The 18,292-nt window shown below is 46.6% G+C and overlaps 1 protein-coding gene across 2 annotated transcripts; it reads left to right on the top strand.

Moving 5' to 3' along the window:
* The first annotated feature begins 528 nt into the window (after window positions 1-528).
* Window positions 529-13,744, top strand: LOC139421159 (endoplasmic reticulum protein SC65-like). Of its 2 annotated transcripts, none has more exons than XM_071171767.1 (7): window positions 529-1,164; window positions 9,617-9,766; window positions 10,329-10,500; window positions 10,645-10,773; window positions 10,906-11,051; window positions 12,018-12,101; window positions 12,887-13,744. In XM_071171767.1, the coding sequence occupies exons 1-7, from the start codon at window positions 682-684 to the stop codon at window positions 13,031-13,033; spliced, it is 1,311 nt and encodes a 436-aa protein (XP_071027868.1). In that variant the 5' UTR covers window positions 529-681; the 3' UTR covers window positions 13,034-13,744. The 2 variants fall into 2 exon arrangements, with proteins under 2 accessions (XP_071027868.1, XP_071027869.1); XM_071171768.1 differs by lacking the exon at window positions 529-1,164 and adding an exon at window positions 5,124-5,273 and having other exon boundaries at window positions 12,887-13,260.
* The last annotated feature ends 4,548 nt before the right edge of the window (window positions 13,745-18,292 follow it).

Raw genomic sequence — 18,292 nt, 5'->3', positions numbered from 1 at the left:
CTTTGGGCTACTTCTCTATTTAAATATGAATTGTTATTTATCTAACATTTACAATGGCCTATGTTAATTTGCTGCTCATATTTTCACTGTTAAAAAGTTTAAAAAGCACGTCCCTCTCATGACCATCTCATCTGGCATGCGATGTTCCAACATGCTTGCTGGAATGTTCGTAGATCCAACAAACCTACCCATGCAAAAAACAACAATGAAGAGTTGTCGAATCTGTGAAAAAGTATTTGCTTTAGATGTTTAAATATGGAAATAATAGCATATTCCTTATTAGACCACCACACATATGCTATATTTACATATTTTACAGTGTGTTCAATTCCTCCACATATGTATTTCCTCCATGTATATATTTATAATTTGAATTTTTTTAAATAATGTAGGGCCTACCATCGGCCCATCAAAATGCAAAACATAAGTTTTGTTGTATTTTCCAGTAACTTGGTCAATGTCATTTAACCAAAATCATGAGGGCGTTATGACCCAGGGGCTAATCTAAACCCGAAATCACTGCCTCCGACTGACTCCCTGTGAAACTATTGCAGAGGAACCCTGACTTTTCTGTCCCCTCCTCTCCGTCTCTCCAAGGCTCTGTACGTGCAAACAGACATGACCATTCACTGGTGAAGAAAACCCTGGAGAAATTCGTGTTTGGTTGGAGAAACGGAGGGCATGAGAATAAGCATAATGGCCCCTACAAACGTTAAAGAAACCCGGCTTTTATTTTGTTTCTGTGTAGTTTTGGTCGCGCCGCTTCTGGTCGAAGCCCAGTATGAGAAATATAGCTTCAAGAGTTTCCCACATAACGATCTAATGCCACTTGAATCTGCTTATGGACATGCTCTAGACCAGTATGGAGCGCAGAACTGGAGGGACAGCATCAAGTACATGGAATTGAGTTTGCGTCTTCACCGGCTCCTGAAAGACAGCGAAGCGTTTTGCAGCCAGAACTGTAGCACTGTCAGTCGGGACAATGATACCCTCTTCGCGGACTGCAGTCTCCGCATCATGCAGCATTTCTTACTCCGAGCTTCGTGCCTTAAAACGTGCAAAACAACATTTCCAGTGTTTACAGTAGCCTACCCAAAGAGGGATGTTCTGGAAGCTTTTGAAAAGAGGATACCCTACCGGTACATACAATATGCTTACTACCAGGTGAGATCGAAGAGTTATTCTGCTGAATGGGTGGACATTAAATACATTTAGGGTAAGATATCCAAATAACGGTTTACAAATAACGGTCGACATGGTCACAGTGGTTGTTCCCTTTAGTAGATAATAGGCCTATTTGTAAGAATCTTAGCATATGTGGAATACATTCTTAATTCTAATATTATCATATAATTGTAACAACCTGTCCTGGCACACCTATTACACGATATGAGTATCTAATGTGTAATAGGACGATATTTACATAGGCCACTGTCATAGCCTCATACTTCGAATGAAATATCATATAGTAGCTTGTTTTCCATGAGCAAGACTGTGACACAAGCGTGAAACAATAAAGTTTTTCCCAGACTTTCCTCAGCCCACCTGTTGAGAATGCTACAAACTCAGTAGTTGAACACACATGCCACGTCTCTCTAACAGCGCCCCGTTAAACGGTCCCCCAATAAGAACAGTCGTCTTATTATTTTCTACCAAAGCGAACACCACACGTAGGCCTATGATGCAGAATACCAAGCAGGCAAATCAACAGTGTTCCCCGTGGCAAAATAAAGAGGATTTACTTTTGAAGTGAAAGTAAGCCAAACACTCGTGCCATTGGAATGTGCATAAAATATATGTGTGCAACAATTTCTGTGGCCTGTGCGCACACGTGAGTGTTATAATTGGAATCTTTCCTCAGGCAAGCCCACTCCTCCATTGGAAAGCATCTTCTCAGGTCATCACCTCTGGATGCTCGCAGCATCTGTCTCGATTTTTTATTTATCTTTTTATTTCACCTTTATTTAACCAGGTAGGCCAGTTGAGAACACATTCTCATTTACAACTGCGACCTGATCAAGATAAAGCAAAAGCAGTAGGAGAGAAACAACAGCACAGAATTACACATGGGATAAACAAACATACAGTCAATAACACAGTAGAAAAATGTGCAGATCAAAAGAAAGATGTGCAAGTAGAAATACTGGTGTGCAAAAGAGCAGAAAAACAAAAACAAATATGGGATGAGGTAGGTAGTTGGTTGGATGGGCTATTTACAGATGGGCTGTGTACAGCTGCAGCCGGTAAGCTGCTCTGACAGCTGATGCTGTAATGCGTGTATATGGGAGGCGAAGTCAAGTGCAGGAGAGCGGAGTAAAATAAACAGGCGCACTTTAATACCGGTTACCAAATCACAGCACATAACACATACAAGTGCCAAAAACACGGTCTAAAACAAACGTGCAACGCTTGACAATAATCCACATAACAAATACAAATACAACATGGGGAACAGAGGGTTAAATAATAAACAAGTGATTGGTGAGTGAAGCCAGGTGTGATAAGACAAAGACTGAACAATTGGAAAATGAAAAGTGGATCGGTGGTGACTAGAAAGCCGGTGACGTTGACCGCCAAACGCCGCCCAAACAAGGAGAGGGACCGACTTCGGCGGAAGTCGTGACAGTATGCGCAGCTCCAGCAGCGCATCGACACTGACCTCGGGGACGACCCCAAGAACGAGGCGCAGGGCGATCTGGATGGAGACGGTGGAAATCCCGCAGCATCAAAGGGTCCAGGACGTCCTCCACCGGCACCCAGCATCGCTCTGTACCCCTTCCACACCACGAGGTAATGAAGGCCCCTCGCCCGACGCCTTGAGTCCAGGATGGCTCGAACAGCATACGCTGGGGCCCCCTAGATGTCCAGTGGAGGCGGAGGAACCTCCTGCACCTCAGCTTCCTGGAGTGGACCAGCCACCACCGGCCTGAGGAGAGACACATGGAACGAGGGATTAATACGGTAATCTGGGGGAAGCTGTAATCTATAACATACCTTGTTCAGTCTCCTCAGGAATTTAAATGGCCCCACAAACCGCGGAACCAGCTTCCGACAGAGCAGGCGGAGGGGCAGGTTTTGGGTCGAGAGTCAGACCCTGTCCCCTGGTGCGAACACCGGGGCCTCGCTGCGGTGACGGTCGGCGCTCGCTTTTAGTTTTTTCCCGACTCACGGACTTAGAAAAACGATCCACAATGACCAGGATCATGGTGTTGCCCTGTGAGGGAGATAGTCAGATAGTCCACCGACAAGTCCACCGACAACGGCCATTGTGGAACGGGTAGGGGTTGTAATTTCCCTCTGGGCAGGTGCCTGGGAGCCTTGCACTGGGCGCACACCGAGCAGGAGGAAACATAAACCCTCATGTCCTTGGCCAAGGTGGGCCACCAGTACTTCCCACTAAGGCAACGCACCGTCCGACCGATGCCAGGATGACCAGAGGAGGGTGACGTGTGGGCCCAATAGATCAGACGGTCGCGGACAGTAGACGGAACGTACAGGCGCCCAGCTGGACACTGGGGGGAGTGGGCTCTGTGCGTAACGCCCGCTCGATGTCCGCGTCCAGCTCCCACACCACCGGTGCCACCAGGCAAGAGGACGGAAGTATGGGAGTGTGACAACAGCCAACAGCTCCCGGTCCCCCACATCATAGTTTCGCTCCGCCAGGCTGAGCTACTTCGAAAGAAAGCACAGGGGCGGAGCTTTGGTGGCGTCCACCTCCACTATAAACGCCAAAGAGGGAACCGGATGAGCCAGCACGGGAGCCAAGGTAAACAGAGCCTTCAGGTGACCAAAAGCCCTGTCCGCCTCAGCCGACCACTGCAGCCACACCGGTCCCCCCTTCAGCAGTGAGGTAATGGGAGCTGCTACCTGACCAAAACCCTGGATAAACCTCCGGTAGTAGTTGGGATACCCCAGAAACTGCTGCACTTCCTTTATCGTGGTGGGTGTCGACCAATTACGCACGGCTGAAATGCAGTCGCTCTCCATCTCCACCCCTGACGTGGAAATGTGGTACCCTAAGAAGGAGTCGAACTGTTGGAAGAACAGACATTTCTCAGCCTTGACGTACAAGTCATGCTCCAATAGTCGACCAAGCATCCTGCGCACCAGGGACACATGCTCGGCGAGTGTAGCGGAGTATATCAGAATGTCGTCGATATACACCAATAGACCCTGCTCGTGCAGGTCCCGGAAAATCTCTTCAACAAAGGCCTGGAAGACTGATGGAGCATTCATCAACCCGTACGGCATGACGAGGTACTCATAGTGCCCTGAGGTGGTACTAAATGCCGTCTTCCACTCATCCCCCTCCTGGATACACACCAGGTTGTAAGCGCTCCTGAGATCCAATTTTGTGAAGAAGTGCGCCCCGTGCATTGACTGAATCGCACTGGTGATGAGAGGCAGCCGGTAGCTGATCTGATTGATCTGATTGATCCCTCAACAGTCAATAGACGGCCGCAGACCCCCATTCTTCTTCTTCACAAAAAATAAACTTGAGGTGGCAGGTGAAGTGTAGGGCCGAATGTATCACTGCCCCAGGGATTCGGAGACATATGTTTCCATAGCCACCGTCTCCTCCTGTGACAGAGGATACATGTGACTCCTGGGAAGTGCTGCGTCTACCAGGAGATTTATCGCACAATCCCCCCGTCGATGAGGTGGTAATTTAGTCGCCCTCTTCTTACAGAAGGCGAGAGCCAAATCGACATATTCTGAGGGGATGCGCAGGGTGGAGACCTGGTCTGGACTTTTCACCGTTATCTCACTGATGGAAACCCCCACACACCTCCCTGAGCACTCTCGTGACCACCCCTTGAAAGCCCTCTGTTGCCACGAAATAGTGGGGTCATGACAGGTCAACCAGGGTAAGCCCAGCACCACGGGAAACGCAGGAGAATCAATAAGGAAGAGACTGATTCTCTCCCCATGACTCTCTTGTGTAACCATGTCAAGTGGAGCGGTGGCCTCCCTAATCAGCCCTGACCCTAATGGTCGACTATCTAGGGTGTGCACAGGGAATGGCATATCCACAGGAACAAGGGAAATCCCTAAACTATGAGCAAATGAACGGTCAAAAAGAATTCCCAGCTACCTGTTGTAGTGGATCTGGTGGAGACACTGAAAAACCTCCTCCTCTCTCCCAACGATCCATAGTCTGCAGCATGCGATCCATGGCTGTGCCTAGACATTGCAACATGGTCGTGTGCTGCTGAACGCACTCCTCCACTGCAACTGGGATGGCGTCTGCTCCTGCTGACTCCATTCTTGAGGTGAGTGATTATGTAATGCGTGTATATGGGAGGCAAAGTCAAGTGCAGGAGAGCGGAGTAAAATAAACAGGCGCACTTTAATACCGGTTACCAAATGACAGCACATAACACATACAAGTGCCAAAAACACGGTCTAAAACAAAAGTGCAACGCCTGACAATAATCCACGTAACAATAACAATCACTCACAAATACAACATGGGGAACAGAGGGTTAAATAATAAACAAGTGATTGGTGAGTGAAGCCAGGTGTGATAAGACAACAACAGAACAAATGGAAAATGAAAAGTGGATCGGTGGTGGCTAGAAAGCCGGTGACGTCGACCGCCGAACGCCGCCCGAACAAGGAGAGGGACCGACTTCGTGGGACGTCGTGACAGATGCTTGAAGTCAGAGAACTGGAAGGAAAGGCGTCCAAAGAAGGTGTTGGCTTTGGGGATAACCAGTGAAATATACCTGCTGGAGCGTGTGCTAGGGGTGGGCATTGCTATGGTGACCAGTGAGCTGAGACAAGGCGGAGCTTTACCAAGCAAAGACTTATGACCTGAAGCCAGTGGGTTTGGAGATGAATATGTAGCGAGGACCAGCCAACGAGAGCATACAGGTCGCAGTGGTGGGTGGTATATGGGGCTTTGGTGACATAAAGGATGACACTGTGATAGACTGAATCCAATTTGCTGAGTAGAGTGTTGGAGGCTATTTTGTAATTGACATTGCAGAAGTCAAGGATGGGTAGGATAGTCCGTTTTACGAGGGTATGTTTGGCAGCATGAGTGAAGGAGGCTTTGTTGCGAAATAGGAAGCCAATTCTAGATTTAATTTTGGATTGGAGATTCTTAATATGAGTCTGGAAGGAGAGTTTACAGTCTAGCCAGACACCTAGGTATTTATAGTTGTCCACATATTCTAAGTCCAAACCGTCCAGAGTAGTGATGCTAGTCGGGCAGGCTGGTGCGGTCAGCGATCGGTTGAAGAGCATGCATTTCGTTTTACTAGCATTAAAGGGCAGTTGGAGGCCACGGAAGGAGTGATGTATGGCATTGAAGCGCGTTTGGAGGTTTGTTATCACAGTGTTCAAAGAAGGGCCAGATGTATACAGAATGTTGTTGTCTGTGTAGAGGTGGATCAAAGAATCACCTGCAGCAAGAGCAACATTATTGATATATACAGAGAAAAGAGTCGGCCCAAGAATTGAACCCTGTGGCACCCCCATAGAGACTGCCAGAGGTCTGGACAACAGGCCCTCCGATTTGACACATTGAATTCTATCTGAGAAGTAGTTAGTGAGGCATACGAGGCAGTCATTAGAGAAACCAAGGCTGTTGAGTCTGCCGATAAGAATACAATGATTGGCAGAGTCGAAAGCCTTGGTCAGGTCGATGAAGACAGCTGCACAGTAGTGTCTTTTAATCGATGATGGTTATGATATCGTTGAAGACCTTGAGCGTGGCTGAGGTGCATCTGTGACCAGCTCGGAAACCGGATTGAATAGCGGAGAAGGTACGGTGGGATTCTAAATGGTCGGTGATCTGTTTGTTCACTTGGCTTTCAAAGAGTTTAGAAAGGCAGGGCAGGATGGATATACAGTTCAAGTCAGAAGTTTACATACACTTAGGTTGGAGTCATTAAAACTCGTTTTTCAACCAGTCCACAAATTTCTTGTTAACAAACTATAGTTTTGGCAAGTCGGTTAGGACATCAACTTTGTGCATGACACAAGTAATTTTTCCAACAATTGTTTACAGACAGATTATTTCACTTATCATTCACTGTATCACAATTCCAGTGGGTCAGAAGTTTACATATTGACTGTGCATTTAAACAGCTTGGAAAATTCCAGAAAATGATGTCATGGCTTTAGAAGCTTCTGATGGGCTAATTGACATCATTTGAGTCAATTGGAGGTGTACATGTGGATGTATTTCAAGGCCTACCTTCAAACTCAGTGGCTCTTTGCTTGTAAGAATGGAAATATCAAAAGAAATCAGCCAAGACCACAGAAAAACAATTGTAGACTCCACAAGTCTGGTTCATCCTTGGGAGCAATTTCCAAACGCCTGAAGGTACCACGCTCATCTATACAAACAATAGTATGCAAGTATAAACACCATGGGACCACCCAGCCGTCATACCGCTCAAGAAGGAGACGCGTTCTGTCTCTTAGAGATGAATGTACTTTGGTGCGAAAAGTGCGAATCAATCCCAGAACAACAGCAAAGGACCTTGTGAAGATGTTGGAGGAAACAGGTACAAAAGTATCTATATCCACAGTAAAATGAGTGCTATATCGACATAACCTGTAAGGCCGCTCAGCAAGGAAGAAGCCACTGCTCCAAAACCGCCATAAAAAAACCAGACTACGGTTTGAAACTGCACATGGGGACAAAGATTGTACTTTTTGGAGAAATGTCCTCTGGCCCGATGAGACAAAAGTAGAACAGTTTGGCCATAATGACCATCGTTATGGTTGGAGGAAAAAGGGGGAGGCTTGCAAGACAAAGAACACCATCCCAACCGTGAAGCACGGGGGTGGCAGCATCATGTTGTGGGGGTGCTTTGCTGCAGCAGGGTCTGGTGCTTTGCTGCAGCAGGGTCTGGTGTTTTGCTGCAGCAGGGTCTGGTGCTTTGCTGCAGCAGGGTCTGGTGCTTTGCTGCAGCAGGGTCTGGTGCTTTGCTGCAGCAGGGTCTGGTGCTTTGCTGCAGCAGGGTCTGGTGCACTTCAGACGGCATCATGAGGAAGCAGAATTATGTGGATATATTGAAGCAACATCTCAAGACATCAGTCGGGAAGTTAAATCTTGGTCGCAAATGGGTCTTCCAAATGGACAATGACCCCAAGCATACTTCCAAAGTTATTGCAAAATGGCTTAAGGAAAACAAAGTCAAGGTAAAGGAGTGGCCATCACAAAGCCCTGATCTTAATCCTATAGAAAATTTGTAGGGAGAACTGAAAAAGCGCGTGCGAGCAAGGAGGCCTACAAACCTGACTCAGTTACACCTCTGTCAGGAGGAATGGGCCAAAATTCACCCAGCTTATTGTGGGAAGCTTGTGGAAGGCTACCCGAAACGTTTGTCCCAAGCTAAACTATTTAAAGGTAATGCTACCAAATAGTAATTGAGTGTATGTAAACTTCTGACCCACTGGGAATGTGATGAAAGAAATAAAAGCTGAAAAAGCTGACATTTCATATTCTTAATGCGGTGATCCTGACTGACCTAAGACAGGGAATTTTTACTAGGATTAAATGTCAGGAATTGTGAAAAACAGAGTTTAAATGTATTTGGCTAAGGTGTATGTAAACTTCCGACTTCAACTGTAGGTCCGTAACAGTTTGGGTCCCCCTTTGAAGAGGGGGATGACCGCGGCCGCTTTCCAATCTTTAGGAATCTCAGACGATACGATAGAGAGGTTGAACAGACTAGTAATAGGGGTTGCAACCATGGCCGCGGATAATTTTAGGAAGAGAGGGGGTGGGGGAAGCATGGCCAGCCGTAGAGAAATGCTTATTAAAATTCTCAATTATCGTGGATTTATCGGTGATGACAGTGTTTCCCAGCCTCAGTGCAGTGGGAACCTGGGAGGAGGTGCTCTTATTCTCCATGGACTTTACAGTGTCCCAAAACCTTTTGGAATTAGTGCTGCAAGATGCAAACTTCTGTTTGAAAAAGCTAGCCAGCCTATTGCTTTCCTAACTGACTGTGTATATTGGTTCCTGACTTTCCTGAAAAGTTGCATATTGCGGGGACTATTCGATGCTATTCACATCCAGACGTTCTCATAGGTGTTCCAGGCATTAGTGTCAGCCAAACGGTGATCTCATGGCTCTGTTGAGAGCATTTTTCCGTTTCTTCACTTGTTCAGATATATAGCAGTATTCCAAAAACCCTCCTCCATAAGACAGACCAAGGTCACAGTTTGAATCTATACACCATGGGTTCTTGACAATTGCCAGGCTTAGCTACCACATAGTAATCTTTGAATATAGGCATACAGTATTCTTCTTACCGACAAAAGTGTTGATTGACAGTTAATCATTTCAGCACATGCCTTAGAGCCATATTGAGACAGTGGCTGAAGCACACCTCTTAGCAGTTGGTGAGGTGATTTGAGGTTAGAAGCCATGCTATTCTAAGGACTAACTAGTGTTAGCAAGACCTGCTGCATGTAGAGAACCCCTTGCTTCAGCTAGGCATTCGTTAGAACGAGAGAGAGAGTGTCTTTAGAAGTCATCCAACGATGACACTAAGTATCAGAGAGCCAAGAGCAACCAACCAAGACTACTGGACCCTATATGACCCATAACAATAATGATGATACATTCTGTATCTCCTCTCTCCCACAGTTAAACAACATAGAGAGGGCCGTGTCAGCGGCCCACACGTTCCTCCAGAAGAACCCAGAAGACCCCTTTATCTCCAAGAACATGAACTACTACAAGACGCTGTTTGAGCTGGACGAGTACCTCATCGACCACGAGGAGCGTCCCTACGAGGTCAGTGTGAGGTCAGCTCACAACCAGCCCCCATACACATCACAACTAGCTCTGATACCCGTCACCTGGCACAGTACTAGAACTAATGAGAATGGCTGTCCAAGAAAAATCTCCAAAAGGACTAATTCGACATAAAAAGGATTGAGAGCACTGGAAGTTTTTCTTGGTAAGCCATTCTCATGATTTTTTTCAATGTTGTTGCTCCTTTCCTTCTTTTGCTGAAGAACCCATCTGTCCCATCTGAACACAGTATTAGAACTATTCATTGAAAATATGTGTTGGTTAGTATGTTATCGATGGCTTTCTCAATCTAAACATGAATGGCGGAGAAACATACTGAAGTATTTTTTCACAACTCTGTTAGAAAAACGTCTCAGAATAGAATGTAGATTTGAATTCTATTCAAATGTTGCTTGGTGTTCTGCAACTGCGTGCTATGTCCTGTCCCTTCAGCACATATCTAGTGTCTCTAACTGTGCTGTCCTTTCTGACCCCTGGCTGTTGTTCTTTCAGCCCATGTCTAGTGTCTCTAACACTTTGATTGGTCCTTTCTGTACTCCAGCCTGTGTTCCTGAAGGCTGTGAAACTGTATAACTCTGGAGATTTCAGTGCCAGTGCTCGGGACATGGAGCAGGCCACTACGGAGTACCTCAAAATGTACGACCTCTGCCTGGCAGGCTGCGAAGGGTCATATGAGGTCACAGAGTACAAAGACTTCTACCCTACACTGGCAGGTGAGTGTCTGACAAACCCCCATCTACTCATGGTCCCTATTGAGAGGGCAGAGACTCTGGTCATAGCAGTATAATCTCTCTCTCTCTCTCTTTTTCTCTCTCTCTCACTCTCTCTCTCTCTCTCTCTCTCTCTCTTTCTCTCAGATCTCTACACAGAAGTTCTGAAGTGTAAGGTGAAGTGTGAGGAGAACCTGATGCCCAACGTCGGTGGTTTCTTTGTGGAAAAGTTTGTGGCTACCATGTACCACTACCTCCAGTTTGCCTACTATAAACGTAAGGACATGAAAGTGTCACACCTCGATAGAGCTCCAAACTCTACTGCACTTGCATTTCATGACCAGAATTGTACAGCAACTATTCAGGTTGTTATGCAGTTGTCAGATGACCCACCCTCCCTCTGTGCAGTGAACGACGTGCGTAACGCGGCTCCGTGTGCGGCCAGCTACATGCTGTTTGACGCTAACGACCAGGTGATGCAGCAGAACATGGTGTACTACCGCTTCTACCGAGAACAGTGGGGCCTGGAGGAGACACACTTCCTGCCTCGCCCGGTGAGTAACCAGATTACTTTATATAACCTTGACGCCCAACTCAGCATCCCGATGTGCCCTGTCAAGACTTAACATGTCATTTCTGATTAATATGAACCATCGTCTAGAACAGTGGTATTCAAAGTCAGCGTCGCGACCCTGGGAACTGCAGTGGGATGGCCAATTTTTGTGGTTGTTGTATGGGACAATATACAAACGTTTTGGAAAAAGATCATGGAGAAAGGGGAAAAAAATATTGAGTAAATGTATTTATTGGTTTCTTTTCATTTTGATAATAGATGAAAATGCAATGAATTAAAGGTTGTTTGTTGATGTAAAAATCAAAAGTGACAGAATTTGGGGTGGGATCCCCATAAATGTTGGCTGAAAAAATGGGCTTCTGGCTGAAGAAGTTTGAATACCACTGCTCTAGAATTATGGTAATAAACCTTACCCAGTTTAACCTCATTCCTGAACCTGATTCCAAACAAGATGTGTAATAGTTTCAGATTTTGGGTATGACCTAGCTGTTGTTTCCTTACTAATATATGCTATGGAGCACCACAGCTCCACACAAACCAAGAAAAGGAAAGCTGTAACATATATATATATAGCAGCAATTCCCTACAAAGGTGGTGGATTAAAAAGGATTCATTCATTGAAAAGGATTAGGTCCTATAGGTTCTTGGTTATGCTCTACCAGTACAGCACTTACAGCAGCTGCAACGCCATCAATGAAATAAAACCAACAAAGCTCCCTGAAACATATAGGCCTTTTTTAAACGGTGATAATTTCAAATGGAGTTAGTGGTGCTGTAGATACTCCATGATATGCTGACTGGAGGGAAAATGAGCATTAAAACAAAGGGAAGCAGCATCAAATGTTTAGTTTTCTAGCGCTAAAAACTATTTGGAACTGTATCTTTGTGTTCTCTCCTTGCACCTTGAGTCAACCAATGATATTGACGCACCATGTTTGTTGCGCAGGAGGCACTGAGGTACTTTAACCAAACGACCAAGCAGAGGGAAATGCTGGAGTTTGCACTGAACTACCTACAGACAGATGATGAGGTAAGGCTTGCCTGCAAAGGGGTGGAGATGGAAGTAACATAGGAAAGCAGTTTTTATGTGCAGGACAAATTCTGGACAGAAGCACCAAACTCAGAAGTAACAAACTGTAATAAATTGTCTGGTTTGCTTCAAATCTGGCGAGAATTTGGTTCTGGGCTGCTGAGAATATTTCCAATGTGCAAAACAATTTTTGGGTACAGTAACTGGTATGCTATTTTGTTTTGTGGGAGGTGACTGAAAAATGAGCGGGGGGAGGTGGGGGGAAGGGACCAGTCAATCACAGTGTTTACTTTGATTCTGATTCTGACTACAGGGGATGTATGAGGGAGACTACTGTAGAGAGAGTGGGATGGATAGAGGTTGAAAGAGGGTCAGTAGCTGGAAGAGAGAGAAATGGAGAAAGGGATTGAGATTGATAGGGAAGGGTGTTGTGTTTTCCGACAGTGGAGTGTGGTATGTAGCTGGGAGGTGTCGGCCTCTGAGGCCCTGCCACATGCGTTTTTTTCTCTGGTCATCCCCTCCCAGCTAACCACACAGCCTCAGCTTAGACCTGAGAGGGGGAGGAGGACAGAGAAGGAGAAAGGGAGGGAGAGAAAATGACAGCATGCACTAGTAGTGAGAGATTCACAGGGAAAGAAAATAAGAGCCAAGAGAAAGGCAAAGAAAGTGTGAGAACGATGACAATGTGCTAGAAATATATCCCTGAGCCAACTGAAATCAAGCCTCATCTTGAAGTGTAGATGTGTTGTTGTATGTCTGTAACTCAGCGTTGTGTTCCTTGGCAGGGTGTGGTGAGTCCAGAGGAGGTGGCTGCTCCCTCGGCCCCCCCTGACGCTGAGTTTGAGGGGATAGGAGATTACGAGGAGTCCTTCGTAGCAGACTGGTGGCAGGAACCCAAAACCAAGGGGGACGCTGGGGAACCTGCAGCCTGACCCCAAACACCAACTCCACCATGAACACCACCCCTCCCCCAAGCAGAACACTTCTGAAATCCCCTCTCAAAGAATATGGACAGCCCTGCAGAGCCAGACCCCGTCCAGAAATGCCAGGATACGATATTTAGTACACCCCACACATTAAATTGTTCCATGGTGTATATATACAAACACACACAGACACATCATTTCAGAGCTTAAGGAACACAAAAGGGAGAATTTACATTGCCAGTTGCACACAGTTCCACCATTAGCAAGATCACACAAACACCCACACAGGACTTATTGAAGGTCAGAGCTGTCCATGTCGGAACTGAAAGCTAAATGGTGCATCTGTTTTGGCATAAGGAAAGGGAAAAGAAAGGGAAAGGGGGATACCTAGTCAGTTGTACAACTGAACGCCTTCAACTGAAATGTGTCTTCCGCATTTAACCCAACCCCTCGAAAGGTGTATTGTAATTGTTAATACTGTATGACTGTTATTGTTGTTGTTACATTTCTTATTTAATGAAATGATTTGCCTTTGTGCCTTAGCCCTGGTAGTATGGCACTGATTTATGCCTTCTGTCAATATCTAGGATGTTTGATGTTGAATTCTGACCTACTGGAGGTGTATTTTGTCTGTCCAGCGGTAAGATAAAAATCCACACAAAATGCTAAGTGAACAACGGCAGAAAGTGTGGAATAAAGTGACATATTATTTTACTACACCGCTGTTATTGTCTCTTTCAGCACATCCATTGCAGTACAGACATACAGTATAATGGAAACGTACTTATGACATCCTTAGGATGTGTTTACACAGGCAGCCCAATGCTGATCTTATGCTCAATTATTGGTGGGATTATTTGAGATACTCTAAGGAGGTAGGGTTTGAGACGTTGTGTTCAGACCTCAACTCGGTTTGGGGTGTAGGGTTTGAGCGTAGCCTGACGGTAGGGAGGGGCAGTTCCTCCTGCTGCTCTGTAGGTACAGTGCCTTGCGAAAGTATTCGGCCCCCTTGAACTTTGCAACCTTTTGCCACATTTCAGGCTTCAAACATAAAGATATAAAAATGTATTTTCTTGTGAAGAATCAACAACAAGTGGGACACAATCATGAAGTGGAACGACATTTATATGTCGATATTTCAAACTTTTTTAACAAATCAAAAACTGAAAAATTGGGCGTGCAAAATTATTCAGCCCCCTTAAGTTAATACTTTGTAGCTGTAAGTCGCTTGGGGTATGTCTCTATCAGTTTTGCACATCGAGAGACTGACATTTTTTCCCATTCCTCCTTGCAAAACAGCTCGAGCTCAGTGAGGTTGGATGGAGAGCATTTGTGAACAGCAGTTTTCAGTTCTTTCCACAGATTCTCGATTGGATTCAGGTCTGGACTTTGACTTGGTCATTCTAACACCTGGATATGTTTATTTTTGAACCATTCCATTGTAGATTTTGCTTTATGTTTTGGATCATTGTCTTGTTGGAAGACAAATCTCCGTCCCAGTCTCAGGTCTTTTGCAGACTCCATCAGGTTTTCTTCCAGAATGGTCCTGTATTTGGCTCCATCCATCTTCCCATCAATTTTAACCATCTTCCCTGTCCCTGCTGAAGAAAAGCAGGCCCAAACCATGATGCTGCCACCACCATGTTTGACAGTGGGGATGGTGTGTTCAGCTGTGTTGCTTTTACGCCAAACATAACGTTTTGCATTGTTGCCAAAAAGTTCCATTTTGGTTTCATCTGACAAGAGCACCTTCTTCCACATGTTTGGTGTGTCTCCCAGGTGGCTTGTGGCAAACTTTAAACAACACTTTTTATGGATATCTTTAAGAAATGGCTTTCTTCTTGCCACTCTTCCATAAAGGCCAGATTTGTGCAATATACGACTGATTGTTGTCCTATGGACAGAGTCTCCCACCTCAGCTGTAGATCTCTGCAGTTCATCCAGAGTGATCATGGGCCTCTTGGCTGCATCTCTGATCAGTCTTCTCCTTGTATGAGCTGAAAGTTTAGAGGGACGGCCAGGTCTTGGTAGATTTGCAGTGGTCTGATACTCCTTCCATTTCAATATTATCGCTTGCACAGTGCTCCTTGGGATGTTTAAAGCTTGGGAAATCTTTTTGTATCCAAATCCGGCTTTAAACTTCTTCACAACTGTATCTCGGACCTGCCTGGTGTGTTCCTTGTTCTTCATGATGCTCTCTGCGCTTTTAACTCTGAGACTATCACAGTGCAGGTGCATTTATACGGAGACTTGATTACACACAGGTGGATTGTATTTATCATCATTAGTCATTTAGGTCAACATTGGATCATTCAGAGATCCTCACTGAACTTCTGGAGAGAGTTTGCTGCACTGAAAGTAAAGGGGCTGAATAATTTTGCACGCCCAATTTTTCAGTTTTTGATTTGTTAAAAAAGTTTGAAATATCCAATAAATGTCGTTCCACTTCATGATTGTGTCCCACTTGTTGTTGATTCTTCACAAAAAAATACAATTTTATATCTTTATGTTTGAAGCCTGAAATGTGGCAAAGTTCAAGGGGGCCGAATACTTTCGCAAGGCACTGTAAGTACCATGGTCTTGCAGTGGATGCGACCTTTGACTGGAAGCCAGTGGAGTGTGTGGAGGAGCGGGGTGACATGGGAGGATTTGGGACGGTTGAACACCAGGCGAGGTGCAGCGTTCTGGATGAGTTGCAGGGGTTTGATGGCACAAGCTGTGAGCTGTCAACCATGATGGTGTCACGTTCTGACCATAGTTCCTTTATTTATGTCTTTGTGTTAGTTTGGTCAGGGCGTGAGTTGGGGTGGGTAGTCTATGTTCTTTTTTCTATGTTGTGTTTATGTGTTTGGCCTGGTATGGTTCTCAATCAGAGGCAGGTCGTCCTTCGTTGTCTCTGATTGAGAATCATACTTAGGTAGCCTTTTCCCACCTGTGTTTTGTGGGTGATTGTTTTCTGTTTAGTTGATTCCCTGACAGAACTGTGCGCTTTCGTTTTCACCGTTTGTCATTTTGTTTGAGTGTTTTTTTTGTGAACATTAAATATGAACAATTTCCCCGCTGCGCTTTGGTCTCATTGACGATCGTTACAGAATCACCCACCAACCAAGGACCAAGCAGCGTGGTATCGACCAGGAGCAGAGGGTTCTGGACTCCTGAACATGGGAGGAGATTTTGTACGGAAAGGGACCCTGGGCACAGGCTGGGGAATATCGGCGCCCCAAGCGGCGATATGAGGAAGAAGCACGGCAGCGCGACAGACACGAGAGGCAGCCCCCAAAAATGTTTTGGGGGAGGCACACAGGGAGTGTGGCAGAGTCAGGTTGGAGACCTGAGCCCACTCCTCGTGCTTACCGGAAGAAGCGCAGTACTGGTCAGGCACCGTGTTATGCGGTCAAGCGCACAGTGTCTTCAGTACGTGCTCATAGCCCGGTGGGCTATAGGCCATCCCCCCGCAAGTGCCATGCGAGAGTAGGCATCCAGCCAGGGCGTGTTGTGCCAGCCCAGCGTGTTTGGTCTCCAGTACGTTGTTTCGGCCTAGGGTATCCTGCGCCGGCTCTGCGTGCTGTGTCTCCGGGGCGCTGGGAGGGTGCAGTGCGTCCTATGCCTGCGCTCCGCCCATGCCGGGTGAATGTGAGTATTGAGCCTAAGGAAGAGGTGCGAGTGGTATGCACCAGATCTCCAGTGCTCACCCACAGCCCGGTTCAACCTGTGCCTACACTCTGGAGGGTCCGGGCTAAAGGGGTCATCCAGCCTAGAGGAGTGGTGCCAAGGCTGCGCACCAGAGCTCCAGTGCTCCACCACAGCCCGGTCCATCCGGTGCCTCCTCCACGCACCAGGCCTCCTGTAGGTCTCCCCAGCCTGGTGGGTCCTGTGGCAGCCCCACGCACCAGGCTGTCTCTCCGTCTCCTCCCTCCAGGTCCGCCCATCTGTCCTGAGCTGCCAGAGCCGCCCGTCTGTCCTGAGTTGCCAGAACCGCCCGTCTGTCAGGAGCTGCCAGAGCCGCCCGTCAGTCAGGAGCTGCCAGAGCCGCCCGTCAGTCAGGAGCTGCCAGAGCCGCCCGTCAGTCAGGAGCTGCCAGAGCCGCCCGTCAGTCAGGAGCTGCCAGAGCCGCCCGTCTGTCAGGAGCTGCCAGAGCCCTTCACTCCCTTCAGCCCTTCACTCAGAGCCCTTCACTCCGGCGCTGCCGGAATCGCCCTTCACTCCGGCGCTGCCGGAGTCTCCCGCCTGTCTGGTGCTGCCGGAATCTCCTGTCCATTCAGGACCCGTGGCAAGGGTCCCCAGTCCGAGGTCGGCGGTGAGGGTCGCCGCTCCCAAGGCGCCACTTAAGTGGGCCGAGACTATGGTGGAGTGGGGTCCACGTCCCGCGCCAGAGCCGCCACCGCGGACAGACGCCCGCCCAGACCCTCCCCTATAGGTTCAGGTTTTGCGGCCGGAGTCCGCATCTTTGGGGGGGGTACTGTCACGTTCTGACCTTAGTTCCTTTATTTATGTCTTTGTGTTAGTTTGGTCAGGGCGTGAGTTGGGATGGGTAGTCTATGTTCTTTTTTCTATGTTGTGTTTATGTGTTTGGCCTGGTATGGTTCTCAATCAGAGGCAGGTGTCGTTCGTTGTCTCTGATTGAGAATCATACTTAGGTAGCCTTTTCCCACCTGTGTTTTGTGGGTGATTGTTTTCTGTTTAGTTGATTCCCTGACAGAACTGTGCGCTTTCGTTTTCTCCGTTTGTCATTTTGTTTGAGTGTTTTTTTTGTGAACATTAAATATGAACAATTTCCCCGCTGCGCTTTGGTCTTATTGACGATCGTTACAGATGGAGAGGTCTTGGGAGTGTGCAGGCCTTCCCGGGAGGGGAAGCTTGCAGAGAGGAGTGTGGATCACAGTCATTCCACATCTTCATTCAAGAGAACATTTAATGAGGTGCAATGAAGTCTGAAACTAGAAATACATCTAATGGAAAAGAAAAATGTGTCAGTCAAAAATGTAAATGTATAATCATTGGCCAAGTTCAAGAACATAGAATACAAGGCAATGCACACTTTTTCCTAGTCTCTTAAGAATCTTATATAGAGAATAACATTTAGGCAGTAGTTACTGAATTTAGTTATTCTAAACAATAATTAAACACACTGAGCAAAGTACATACATCTTGGCCTCAAGTAATGACGGCATTGTCATAGCATCCCAGATATATTCACACAATGAAACCAGAGGAAAGAAATACTTTTGACTTTTATATTTTATTTCCCCTTCATTTCAATTCATC

Source organism: Oncorhynchus clarkii, chromosome 12, assembly GCF_045791955.1.
Source record: "Oncorhynchus clarkii lewisi isolate Uvic-CL-2024 chromosome 12, UVic_Ocla_1.0, whole genome shotgun sequence".
NCBI classification, from domain to species: Eukaryota; Metazoa; Chordata; class Actinopteri; order Salmoniformes; family Salmonidae; genus Oncorhynchus; species Oncorhynchus clarkii.
Note: the sequence above shows the minus strand (reverse complement) of the source record. Positions and strands in the feature narration are given on the sequence as shown.